Source organism: Poecilia formosa, unplaced genomic scaffold, assembly GCF_000485575.1.
Source record: "Poecilia formosa unplaced genomic scaffold, Poecilia_formosa-5.1.2 Scaffold594, whole genome shotgun sequence".
NCBI lineage: Eukaryota > Metazoa > Chordata > Actinopteri > Cyprinodontiformes > Poeciliidae > Poecilia > Poecilia formosa.
This window is the reverse complement of record NW_006800533.1, coordinates 2,128-13,974: the sequence shown is the minus strand read 5'-3', so window position 1 is coordinate 13,974 and position 11,847 is coordinate 2,128. Positions and strand designations below refer to the sequence as shown.

At 43.7% G+C, this 11,847-nt stretch overlaps 1 protein-coding gene and 1 long non-coding RNA gene across 4 annotated transcripts; both read left to right on the top strand.

Annotated features, from left to right (window-relative positions):
- The first annotated feature begins 1,530 nt into the window (after positions 1–1,530).
- LOC103129979 (uncharacterized) lies at positions 1,531–7,906 on the top strand. 3 transcript variants are annotated; one of them, XM_007541252.2, is made up of 7 exons: positions 1,531–1,627; positions 2,847–3,332; positions 4,621–5,106; positions 5,187–5,586; positions 5,661–5,735; positions 5,889–5,957; positions 6,033–7,906. In XM_007541252.2, exons 2-7 carry the CDS (start codon positions 2,853–2,855, stop codon positions 6,890–6,892), a joined length of 2,370 nt encoding a protein of 789 aa, XP_007541314.1. In that variant the 5' UTR covers positions 1,531–1,627; positions 2,847–2,852; the 3' UTR covers positions 6,893–7,906. The 3 variants fall into 3 exon arrangements, with proteins under 3 accessions (XP_007541314.1, XP_016521064.1, XP_016521065.1); XM_016665578.1 differs by having other exon boundaries at positions 6,027–7,906; XM_016665579.1 differs by lacking the exon at positions 1,531–1,627 and adding an exon at positions 1,636–2,084 and having other exon boundaries at positions 6,027–7,906.
- A 1,306-nt stretch (positions 7,907–9,212) lies between these two features.
- On the top strand, positions 9,213–11,010 carry LOC107834357 (uncharacterized). The gene is made up of 2 exons (XR_001660151.1): positions 9,213–10,272; positions 10,385–11,010. It is a non-coding gene; the product is annotated as an uncharacterized LOC107834357 (long non-coding RNA).
- The last annotated feature ends 837 nt before the right edge of the window (positions 11,011–11,847 follow it).

The following is an 11,847-nucleotide window of genomic DNA, read 5'->3' as shown; positions in this document are numbered from 1 at the left end:
GTTTACACCTACTATCAAATATCAACATTAAATTGTAATTTATATGATTAAGAATTAAAGTGAAACATGTAATGTTTTTAGGGATCTTGAACAAATAACAGAAAGTTATTGATAAATATAAGATAGCTGTAAACATTGTTTTGTTTACCTGGAAATGACTGTGAGGCAGAAAGAGGAGATGAAGTCAAATATAGATTGTGACATAATTGTTTATGGATCAGCAGCAAAACCAGGTGTAGGAGCAGATTATGAATTTCTGTATTCCAAATGGTTTGGGTCACATGATCTGTCAGCTGTCTATTTAGGTAGCATCTGGTGTTGATGGTGACAGGTGTGTTCCACCCGAAAGGGGGAAACAGTTTTTGACCGCAACGCAATACTAACGTGACGCAATGCTACCGCTATTGAATTAAATGCTGTGTGGATCGCTGAAGCTATGTATGCGGTGTTATTGACAACATGTTAGAGGGATGACTTGTTGTACAAAGGAAATAAGATAATGATTGCCGAGTCATGGAAATAAATGGATTACCTGCACTAACATCAAGGACGGCTCTCATTTCAATTAAGCGGGTGTCAACTTTACCCCGGTGCACCACCTCAGGGGCTGAAAGCTTTGGCTTAGCCTCTTCACCAGGTCTGGAAAAACTGAACAATATTCAATATCAAGCATTAAGAACATGTACAGGAGCATTTTCAGTCAAGACAGGATGAATGTTAGAATTATTACAAAACTATTGGATCAGTTTATAAGGAAATAATTCAAATCATCCAACAACAGAGACTCTAAAGAAATATTGGAAAAAGAGAAGGAGGGAGAACCTAGCAATTAGTCTGAATTTCAGATAAAAGAAGGTAAATTAATTACAAATGGCTTTTCAGCAAAAGCAAAATATTAGCATTATTACTAACAGTACAATGTACAGAAGAAATAAGACCTTTAAGAATAATAATTTGTTGTGCACCAGACATTTAATCAGAAGCAGCAGGAGTCATTATTTAGATGATGAGATTAACGTCTATATTTATTTAGGTACCAGCAGTACCTATTGGGATGAAGAGAAGCAAAACGGCATGTAGCACCAATCGAACAAATCAACTTTACAGTGATTACAAGGAAATCAGAAGCATCAAGTATAATTAAATAAAAAATGGCAGAAAAAAGGAAATTAAAATAAAAAATATTGTTTTATATGACTTGAGACAGATTAAGACAGATGAGATCAAGGAGAAACAGAAATGTAACTAACAATTTTATGGATTTAGCAGTTCATTGTCTTCAGCACTACAGCACAACAGGAAACTGCTAACATAAATGTTATTCAAGAAGATTCATGTTGAAGGAAATGAGAAAAAAATAAAGAAATATTTATTAGTCTACATGAAGATTCAGAATGTAAATGTATTCAAATTTTAATTGTAATATTTTTAGACAACCTCTAAGATGATTAATAAAATATGATCACTCAGACTAAAGGTAAAAAATAAGACATGTCGAGCCACACTCCACACCACTAGGGGGCGGAAATACATACATTATGTTTCATGCCAACTTCCCAATGAATTCTGAAGAAGAAGTAGAAAAGAAAAATAACAAAAGGGAGAGGAGTTTGAGGCCGTTTCTAAGGTAAGGATGGGTCGAGGTGGTTCTGTTAGGTTCGGTCACTTCCTGCGTGTGTCCTGTGGCTCGGTTCTGCTCGGTTCTGCTCATGTGTGTAATGACACAATCCTACAGACGCCTTTAGCCTACGGACTTCCATTTTCGGACAGGTCGGGTTATCACCTCCGGACATGGTGCTGATGCCGGTGGTTCAGGTTAAGGTTCTGTTCTAGAGAGGAGCAGAGGGAGAGGATGATTAAACCAGACTTTGTTGACAAAGCATCAAATTTTACAGTCCCAGTCCCACATCGGTGTTTTGTTGGGTTTTTATCAGCTACCGAGCAGAACATGGCACAGAACCTGACGCGTCGGTTCCTTGAACCCACACCTGCATGCGGTTACCTGTCCTGCAGAGAACAGCGGTCAGACCATGCGACGTTAGTCTCTCTTAAAGATTAGCGTCGTGCATACATGGTGCATTACGGTAATAGTGTGCAATGGAAAATTAACTTTTGACTTTCTATTTTGTTTTAGGGTGACGTCAATGGGTAAAAGAGAGTGGGTCATCTGGAGGATCGGGAGATTTTAAAAACAGAATATTCCATAGCAAAGCAGCAAGGGTACCTTTTACAGGTGGAAAAGGAAAATGGATCAAATCCATCAGAAATGTATATTTAAGAGATGCCAATTACTTTCATGTATAGTATGTCCAGAATAAATGTTTTATGATTTTACTGTACAGTTTTGGAGATCGACCCAGGTGAATATCACAGTCAGTATCCAGATAATATCTAACCTATTACCAAATAACCAATTATTTTGTTATTTGCTTTGTGGAGTTATCAACAGTAACAAAATTCTTTCACACATTTTTTTAAATTCTATGTTGTTTTGGATGTAATTAAGATACAAAGAAAAAAGCAGCAGTATGTAACTTTTATAAAGAAAATGCTTTTTAACTAATGGTTGAAACTGTCACTATGTTGTGACAGTCTGAGTCAGATAATCTGGGATCAATCTCCTCGACCTTCTCCAGTCTAGTCCTGTTCACATCTGAGTAGATTAAAGGGTCATTCCACCAGTTTTCCTCTGTGTTTGTGTAGCAGAAGAAGAAACATCACGTGATCAGGTCATGTGGCGGTCTTTGGGTCAGATCTGAGTTTTCAGGTCACAGTTTAGGTTTTTGCATTCTCTGGTTAAATCTGATTGACCCGAGATCCTGTCTTTGTTTCTCTGTGAACGTCAGGTTGTCATGGAGACTGCTGTTACCATGGAGGAGGATGCTAACTTTGGCACGGTGAACCCTGAGGTCCAGCCTTCTCCTGACAGAGATCCGCCTAAAGCTGCGTCCAGCCAGGCTCGGCGCCGGCCCATGGGGCGGAGGGGCCAAAAGACAAAGAGGCGTGGCCTTGCTGAGAAGAGGCGTGGCCTTGCTGAGAAGAGGAGGGGCCTCATTGAGAAAAGGCGGGGCCTTGTTGAGAAGAGGCGTGGTCAGGAGAAGGAAGGCGTGACGGTGAAGAGGTCATTGAGCGATGGGAAGCGGCGCTGGGACAAGAAGCATTACTGCGTCTTCTGCCGCCGACCACAGGTCAAGATCGCTCGCCACCTCCTCAGGAAGCATGCTGACCAGCAGGAAGTTCTGGCGGCCAGCGCCCTACCCACCGGGTCCAAACAGCGCCACCTGCTGCTGGAACATCTACGCTGCAGAGGCAACTACCTGCACAACATTGAGGTGGGATTACTTCTCTAGACGGAGATGTTTCAGGGTACTCTGGGGGGTTCTGGGTCAGTTCATCATCAGGTCCTGGTTGAATCATCCTCATGAAGACACAACCAGACCTTCAGAGGCCCTGAAGCTGAGAGAAAGATTTGTTCTGGTTCTGAAATACTGGGTTAGTTCTAGACCAGATGTAACCAGACCAGAACCTTCCATTAGGGTCACTGTGTCTCTCCAGAATATTTTCCCAGAAGTGTTGAGAATCCTCATGTCATCAGGGTGGTTCTGGTAAATGGGTCTTTGGGTTCTTCTGGGTCAGTTCATCCAGGTAACGGGAACTGAATCTGGGAATGTTTTCCCCAAATTCATTCAAGACCTTTTAGCAACTTTTTATGCCAAAAGGTATAAAACTTGTATTTTATTAGCATCTTTTTGTTGCCCTTTGTGAAAAACACAGCGCTGTGTAGTGGGACACGGTTCATACAAAACTTCTGTAGAAGCTTCAATCCACTTAGTGTCAAAAGTATTCATAGCCAGTCCTGGCTTAATGTTTTGATTTTTATCACAAGGAAATTCAAAAGTTCTGTCCTCTACAATAACTTTCAATGGTTACTTTTTATGAGGCTCCATAAATTTCTGACTGAATGCTGAAGTTGTGTCTCTGCCTGATGCAGATTCACCCTCAATAACTGGACCTGTATTTTCTACTTTTGTATTCTAACTACCGTATTTTCCGCACTATAAGGCGCATAGAATAGACGCTACAGTAGAGGCTGGGGTTACGTTATGCATCCACTAGATGGAGCTGCACTAAAGGATGAATGTCTAAACCCACTTTGTTGACATAAAGAATCTCAACAAAAGTCCGACTCCGGCCGGCGAGGAGACCCTTCCGCGACTGGGCCGGGGCGTGGCCGGACGATGGTCACCCTTCTCCATTCACGGACAGCTTGTTCATGGAGAACGTGGTGCTAAATGACCTGCAGACGACCTGATTCTAGACGGTCGGTAGGTAGATAGGTCAGTCAAACTTTATTAATAGATTACAAACCAACATTCTGACAACTATCCCAGCATGCACCGCGCGCTTCTTCTTCTACGGGCGAAAATTAAGTCGCCCGTAGTTGACTTACCGTAGTTGCTAGACCTGTTGTGGCTCAATACTGGTCCATATATAAGGCGCAATGGATTATAAGGCGCACTGTCGGCTTTTGAGGAAATTGAAGGTTTTTAGGTGCGCCTTGTAGTGCGGAAAATACGGTACCTGTTTCAACGTCCGACTGACTTGCTGTGTGTCCACCAGGTGATCCGTCAGGGACGTGGCGAGATCGTCCCGTGGCGGCAGCCGTCAGAGAAGTTTGATGTTGATGCCAGAAACTACCTGCCCTGTCCTCTCTGCCTCGGCTTCTTCCTCCGAGCTGACCTCTGGAGACACCAAGTGTCCTGTCGGAAAAAGCTTGCCATTGACCCGTCCAAAGGCCCTGGCCCCTCAGTGGAGACCTCCTCTGACGAGGCATTTCCTTCTTTAGAGTCCATAGGTGAACTTACCTTAGATCCAGCTGAGAAAGCGCCTACTGAGGGCTCGAATCAGAGCTCTGAGCACGAAAAGAGTCAGATCCTGACTTCTGAGCCCAGTGTAAATCAGAACCAGAACTCGGCACAGAACCTCCCTAAGAGGAGGACCAGAGTTCAGGCTGCAGCATCCCGCCTGCTGCCGATCTCTAGCAGTGCGTCAGAGGGCGTCAGTGAGATCCTGCACCGCATGAACCAGGACAACGTCTCTTATGAGGTCTGTACACCTTCACCTTCTAATGTTTACTGGTCTCTGACTCTGTCCACTCTCTAACCCCTCCCTCTGTGTCTTCCCAGGTGAAGTCTGATTGGCTGATTTGTAAGTACGGCAACAAGCTGCTGGAGAACCAGGACGGCAACCAGCGGAGCTATGAGTATGTCAGCCAGAAGCTCCGGGAACTCGGTCGCCTGCTGCTGGCCGCTAAGTCTCTGGACTCTGAGGTCCAGACCCTGCAGGACCTGCTGGCACCAGGTCAGCTCAGCCTGGCACTCTCTGCTGCCAGGAAGGCTGCAGGCTACCGGTGGACCCGGCCCCCGCTGTCGGTGAGGACCACCCTGAAGACCGTCTGCGACATTGCCATTGGAGAAAGTCTTTTGGATGGAGACTGGGAGGCCGCAGCCAGAACCACCGACTTCTACCACCTGCTGGGGAGTGAGTGGGACAACCTGGGCCTCCAAAACCCTGATCCAGAACCGGGTAAGAACTGAGTCCACCTCAAACAGGTATCTATCGGAAGTACTTGATCACACATTACAGTTTTGATTCTGCAGCTGCAGCAGATGGAGGAACCAAACCCAAGAAACGAACGGGCCTGAGCAGAATCAACAAAGACCCGAGAGCCGATGGTGAGTTCTGACCCAGTCTGATGGAAGCTACTGATCACAAACCAAGAGCCATTTTCCAGCAGGACGTCCTCTACATGTTTAGGTTTTTCTCCTCTAATGACACCATCCATCCACCAGATGGTGCTGTTTTCATCCTAGTCTGTGTCCCTGCAGTTCTGTCCAGATTTGGGTCCAGTCCTGAGGTTCCCTTGGTTCCTCCAGAGTCCAGACTACAGAACCCAGGTGGGTCATAAGTCCATCATAACCTCTGTAGGTCCATCTTGTCTCTGGTCTTTAAAGGTGTCCTCTGTCCTTCAGTTCCTTTCTGCCCCAGGAAGGCCCAGCGCCGGCCCTGGTCTTCTGCGGAGAAGGACGCCATCTGGAGACAGTTAGGGGACCATGTTCTGCTCCAGACAGTACCGGGCAAGGAGGTCTGTCAGCGTTGTTTGGATCTGGAACCAGTCCTCAAGGGGAGACACTGGAAGGACGTTAAGAACCAGATCCACAACCAGATCCAGAGCCAGAAGAAGCAGCAGTTCCACGCTCAGATGAACCAGGAGGAAAATCAACAAATCCAAGCACAGAACCAGAACCAAAAGAAGCAGAACCCCCAGTCTGATCAACCACAACATAACCAGCAGAAGCAGCCACATCAGTCCCAGGTGGAACAGGTCTGTCAGAACTCTCAGTACCAGAAGAGCCCACAATACATGGTCCCGATGAATCACCAAGCCCACGATAGCGTCCGGAACCAGAAGAAGAAGCTGGACCAGCAGAACCAGGTGTACCCCCCTAAGAAGCAACTCTTCCAGACCCGATTGGACCAGCAGAACTCCTGTGAGGTCCACAAGAAGCAGCTGTACCAAATGGACCATCAGAACCAGCAGCTGGAGACCCGGGACACATCCGTGTTGCCGGTTCCACCTTACGATCCGGACGGACCGCTCCGAGCTCACGGACACTCTCTGTTGGACCGGGAACCTCCAATCGCTCCGTATCCGGTTCTGATCCGGACCCCTGGGCCCCACATGGAACCTCTATTGACCAGAAACGACTGGACCGAGGAGGCGTTGGTTCAGAACTACCAGATGAACCGACCGATGGGCCAGAACCTCCTGCAGCACATCCCTGCAGGAGGAGCACCATCGGACCCGCACTCTGGACGGGTCCACTTCTGATGGACGGGTCCAAAGGTGCCACGTCTGTCTGTTATATCTCTGTCGGAACCAGAACCAGATCAACTGCCTTAAATTATCGAGATGGGAAGTTTATGATTTTCTGCTAAAGTTCTGGTGTTTGTGCTGAACTGGACCAACCTGTAGCATTGACAGTGTTGGGTTGGTTGATTTGTTGACTGGTTTCTGAACCCGATCCAGATTAAGATCACATCCTGCAATCAGAGGTTCTGTGAGTCGTCTTGTGCCAGAAATGGACCTGAGCTCAGATGGAGAACTTTAAGGTCCAGAGACCAAGCAAGAAAAAGCTGAAACTTTTTCTGCCTGGCCCTGGAGTTTGGACCAAAGCTCCTCAGTGAAACCCATACTTGTTCCTCAGCTACTGTTTCCAGATCTCTCCTCAGATTTTCTGTAGAACCCAACCTTCCTGTGGTTCCTTTAGAACCCTTCCTCAGGCTGAACCCATCCCTGAAATCTTAACTCATGGAAATGTTCTGGTTGGTCCAAAAGTCATCATTCTGACAGAGATCCAGAGCCCAAATGAATCATAGCAGAACAATACTGATTTAATCTGATGGTTCCTCTTGAATCCGTTCCAGTTGTTTCACCCAAGTATATCCAGGGTTCTTCTGGGCTCCTGGACCGGGCTGATGGTTGGCTTCTAGATATGGGCCAATGGGGTCCAGTGCCCCTGTAGAACTGGTCCTGTCACCCGTTATGGTCCTAAACCTTGTCCAGTTGGTCGTTTGGACCAGTTTCATTTTTTACCTTTATTTTTTTATTTGAACATTGAATTAGAAATGAAGGTGTTGCTCTTTTGGCTTCAGTGATTAAATATCCCTGTTTTGTTCTCCTTCTTTCTGTGCAGCCATGAAAGCTGTGATCCCACCCGGCCCGGTTCAGTTGCCTTTATGTTTCAGGTGGTTCTGGTTTCAATGTGAGCCAGTTACCTTGTACCAGGAGAAGTTGGTTCTGATGCACCATACATCTGAAATAAAGTTGCTCCTAAAATCATCAGATGGACCTATCTGATTCTTCATCTGGTCTCTGGTTGTTCAGGCATGATGAAGTTCCAATAGACCTTCGAGGTTCTGTTCCAGATTTTGCTCTGAGTTCTGTTTCAGGTTCTGCTCCTAGTTTCATGATGTTTAACCTCTCAGCAACACCACTCAGAGTGGTTCTTCTGGGTTCTCCCTGCCAGAGGTTCTGACTGGTCCAGGATCCGTGAAGACGTTCTCACAGACATCAGTCACCATGGTAACAGAGACACCATACTGCACAGATTTCATGATCAATTCTGTGAAAAGCTGACTCAATCAGAAGGAGCCATGTTTGCAGGACTCTGGAGTCGCCAGCAGGGGTCGCTCCATGATGAACGATTGGCCAATCAGATGATCGTCATTAAGGGAGAGTCCAGACTACTCTGGACTCTCCCTTAATGACGATAGTCATTATTGGGACATTTGGGACATAAGAACTGTTAAATCTAGAGGATCAAAATTGTTCAACTTTTTTGCTCGTTGTTTTCCTCTAGTCTCCCGAATCCAGAGTTCCACATGTACGCAGTGGAAACCACACAGAGAACAACCAGTCGCCATTCAACTTCAGACATATCTAGGGTTGTATTCAGACAATTAAATGCATAGAAAAAACAGATCAGCATCACACCCAAACCATCAAGAAGTCCAAACCATAAAACAGACATTAATTACCTGAAAAAAGTAGAAAAATGAACAAAATGCAAAAATAGGAGAAAAACAAAGGTCCCTTTGGGAATCGCTCGTGCGGCCGCAAAACGAAGCGATTCGCCTTGCTGCTGTGACTTTTCTTAAGAAGTGTCTTCCTAATTTTAATATATGCATTGAAGGTGTGTCCTCTCCTGAACTTCTAAGAAGTTTCAAAAGACTTGGATAGGATGGGACACCTATTCAAAACCAAAGAGAAAGAAAAAGAGAGGGCAAAGGTCACTCAAAACAGGATGTTTCCAGTTACATCTGGAGCCTCTCCCAGTTCCTCCCTTTCTATACATTTGAACAAAGACCCTGGTTGCCAGAAACAGATTTATTTTTCACCTAGACCTTTGGTCGTTTTCCTGCCTGAGCGATTCCATAATATCCCAAATACTAGTTTTGCTTTCTGACCTCAGAAAACATCAAAGAATTTGACCTGGTAGTAAACAGAAGAAGTTATCTCTCCCATCCTTTAGTTTTTGTGAACTGCCGAGCACAGCACATCTGTTTCCTGTGATAGAAGACGTTCTATAGTGAAGGTCCTTTTTCAAAACTGTTTGTGATTTTATGTAAGTTAAGAAAATCAGTCGTTATTTTAAAATGAATCATTATCCAAATTTAGCTAAATTAAAATCTACTGAAAATATTTATGCTCTAATATTTCACATGCACCAAGGTTGTTAAAACTAATATAATCAAACTTATGTCCCCAACTACATATAGTTAAGTTTAAAAAACAGCATATTTTACATTTATTTTCCTAACATTCCCTCTTTTAATGTCTTCTAAGAGATTACACTCTAAAATATAAAGTTAAAACATGATTTGAAAAAGTATAACCCTAAATTCTGAAACACCATTTTATAGCTGAAATATTAAGCCTCCCTTTTTAGTATGCAACCTTCTAAATAACAGTACTTTTGTAAATGTTGGCATATTCACTGTAAAATAAATCAGACACCACATCATTTAAGGATAGAGATTGAAAATAAATGTACAAAATTGCCTGGCCCAGAGTCGTATCTTATCAGAAAATAATGATTTGAAATGCATAAATGTATCAATCCCTTAATGTTGTTATACTTCAAATGATTTTTTTCCTAAAGATTAAAGTTCAATCAAATATTCCCGATGTAAGAAGTGGGATGATACATAAATATTTTTCTTTGAAATCCCTTGTAGTGAATTCAGTTGATGTAATAAAAGACAAACCCATTTTAACTTAAACCAAAAGCTGTAAATTATGAGAAATGTTTAGACATTATTACCTTGGATCAACAATTACACATAAACTTCATCTCAAAGAAATTATATCTTAAACCTCCAGTTGCTGTAAAAAAAGTCATTGATTAGTAATAGTTTTTTTTACATATCTTCATTCTGTGTCTGTGTCCCTTGATGCTCCTTTAAGTAAAATATGAGTTCGTTGGCAAGACGAAAGATGAAACAACAAAGACGACCCTCTCGTCCCCAGCAGCCCATTTTCCTTGTAGATTTTAAACTAACCCTAACACTGCAGAGGAGGTCCTGGAGATCTGCGCAGCGCTATCCACCGCACCCCAAAAGCCAGCCAGGACTTTATGTGCCACATCCAGGACCAGAGGTGAACGGGACTTGTCATTTTGGAGAGCAAGAAGACTGTCAGCAGAAGAGGTGGGTGGATATCAAGTCCCGGTTCCTGGATCTTATTTTGGAAACTCACACTTACGAAATTAAAATAATAATAAATTCATAAATATTTTTTTCCACATGTCTATGGGACCAGGACTTTCATCAAGAGGTCCATCACATGTGACTACCATGGAATATTCACTATTTCTGCCGAGGCTGGTGGCTTGAGGGGTCCCTGAAGATGGGACAAGATGCATAGATTTACTTTTTCCAAGTCTGGGGACCAAGGACTTCTGCATAAACTCTCAGGTTCACCTGTGTGACAGTCATCCGCAACTCACCATGTTTAGCTGACCAATGAACCTTTCTGCCAAAAACTTAAACACCAAATGTCTGTTAGTGAAGTTCCCAGGCCTGGCAGACCCATTTCTCCTAATAAAAACAACAAGAGACATCAAGCTGGGAGAGGAGATCTACGTGGACCATGGGGTGAGGCAGCACTCGTTTAGGGTTGGAAGGCCAGGGGATGATCTTAGCTGGATGGGTGAGGTTGGCTCACCTCCCAAGAGAAATAGTTTAGTCTTATTTTTACAATGTTCTATTCAATAATCAGTTAACATTTTTATTTTAATTTCTTTGACTGTGGTGTTGTAGTAAAAAGTTCAGTGTTTGAGGTTTTAGTGTTGTAATTGCTCTTTTTTGTGTACTCCAAAGTTCAGTATGACTTTAAATTGCGTTGTTGCAATTAAAGTTTTTGTTTTCTCTTGTGCTGCTGATAATTTTTTCCCCCATTTTTTCCTTCTGGTCCTGGATACAAGACGGTTGACCAACCATGGTACAGAATGTTTTCCTTTTGCATTTGTTTTAAACTTTTGGCTTTGAGTATGTGTACAAAGCAGCTGACCTTCCTTGCAGTGGAGGACACTTTGTTAACCCAAAAAAAACTTCTTTGGGCTTCTTACTGTTCGTGTTATCGTCCACTCGATTAAGCCATTGCCATGTCAGGTGGAATCTGGATCACTGTTACGGCTATTTTCAACTTTAGCATTGCTTCCTGTTGCATAAAGATGGCCCAAATGAAACACACTGAGGTTTGTGGATTAGAGCTGAGAAAATGGAACATATTAAGAGGTCAGATTCCTTCTGCAAGACACTGTAAATGTCATGTTGGGTTCCAGTTTCTTTACCCACATACAGAACACCACCAGGAGAACAGATAAATAAAGTTTATTTCAACAGTGATGAGAATGTGAGAATCCGAGTCTGGTCCTTGGGAGGGGCCACCGGGATCGTCTGTTTTCTGAAGAGTAGTGAAAGGAAAATGGTGAGTTTAAGGTTGTCAGAAAAATTAATCTTTGAAACAATCAGAAAGATCTTACTTGTTTAGAAGTAGACTTTAGCCAAAGAGGGGATACTGTGGGCTCCAGGGTTGGGTCTCTGTGGGCGTTCTTAAAGTCATTCAGGTTCCAGTGAGTTCTTGATAGAATCGGCTCTTTGTTGGAGATGAGGAGGAGCGAGCCGACTGGTGTCAAGGTGTTCAAGGTGTTGGCAGTCAGCTCCTCATACACTCCAGGATGATTAACTGATAGATCACAGGTGTACTGGCTGAGTCAGCAG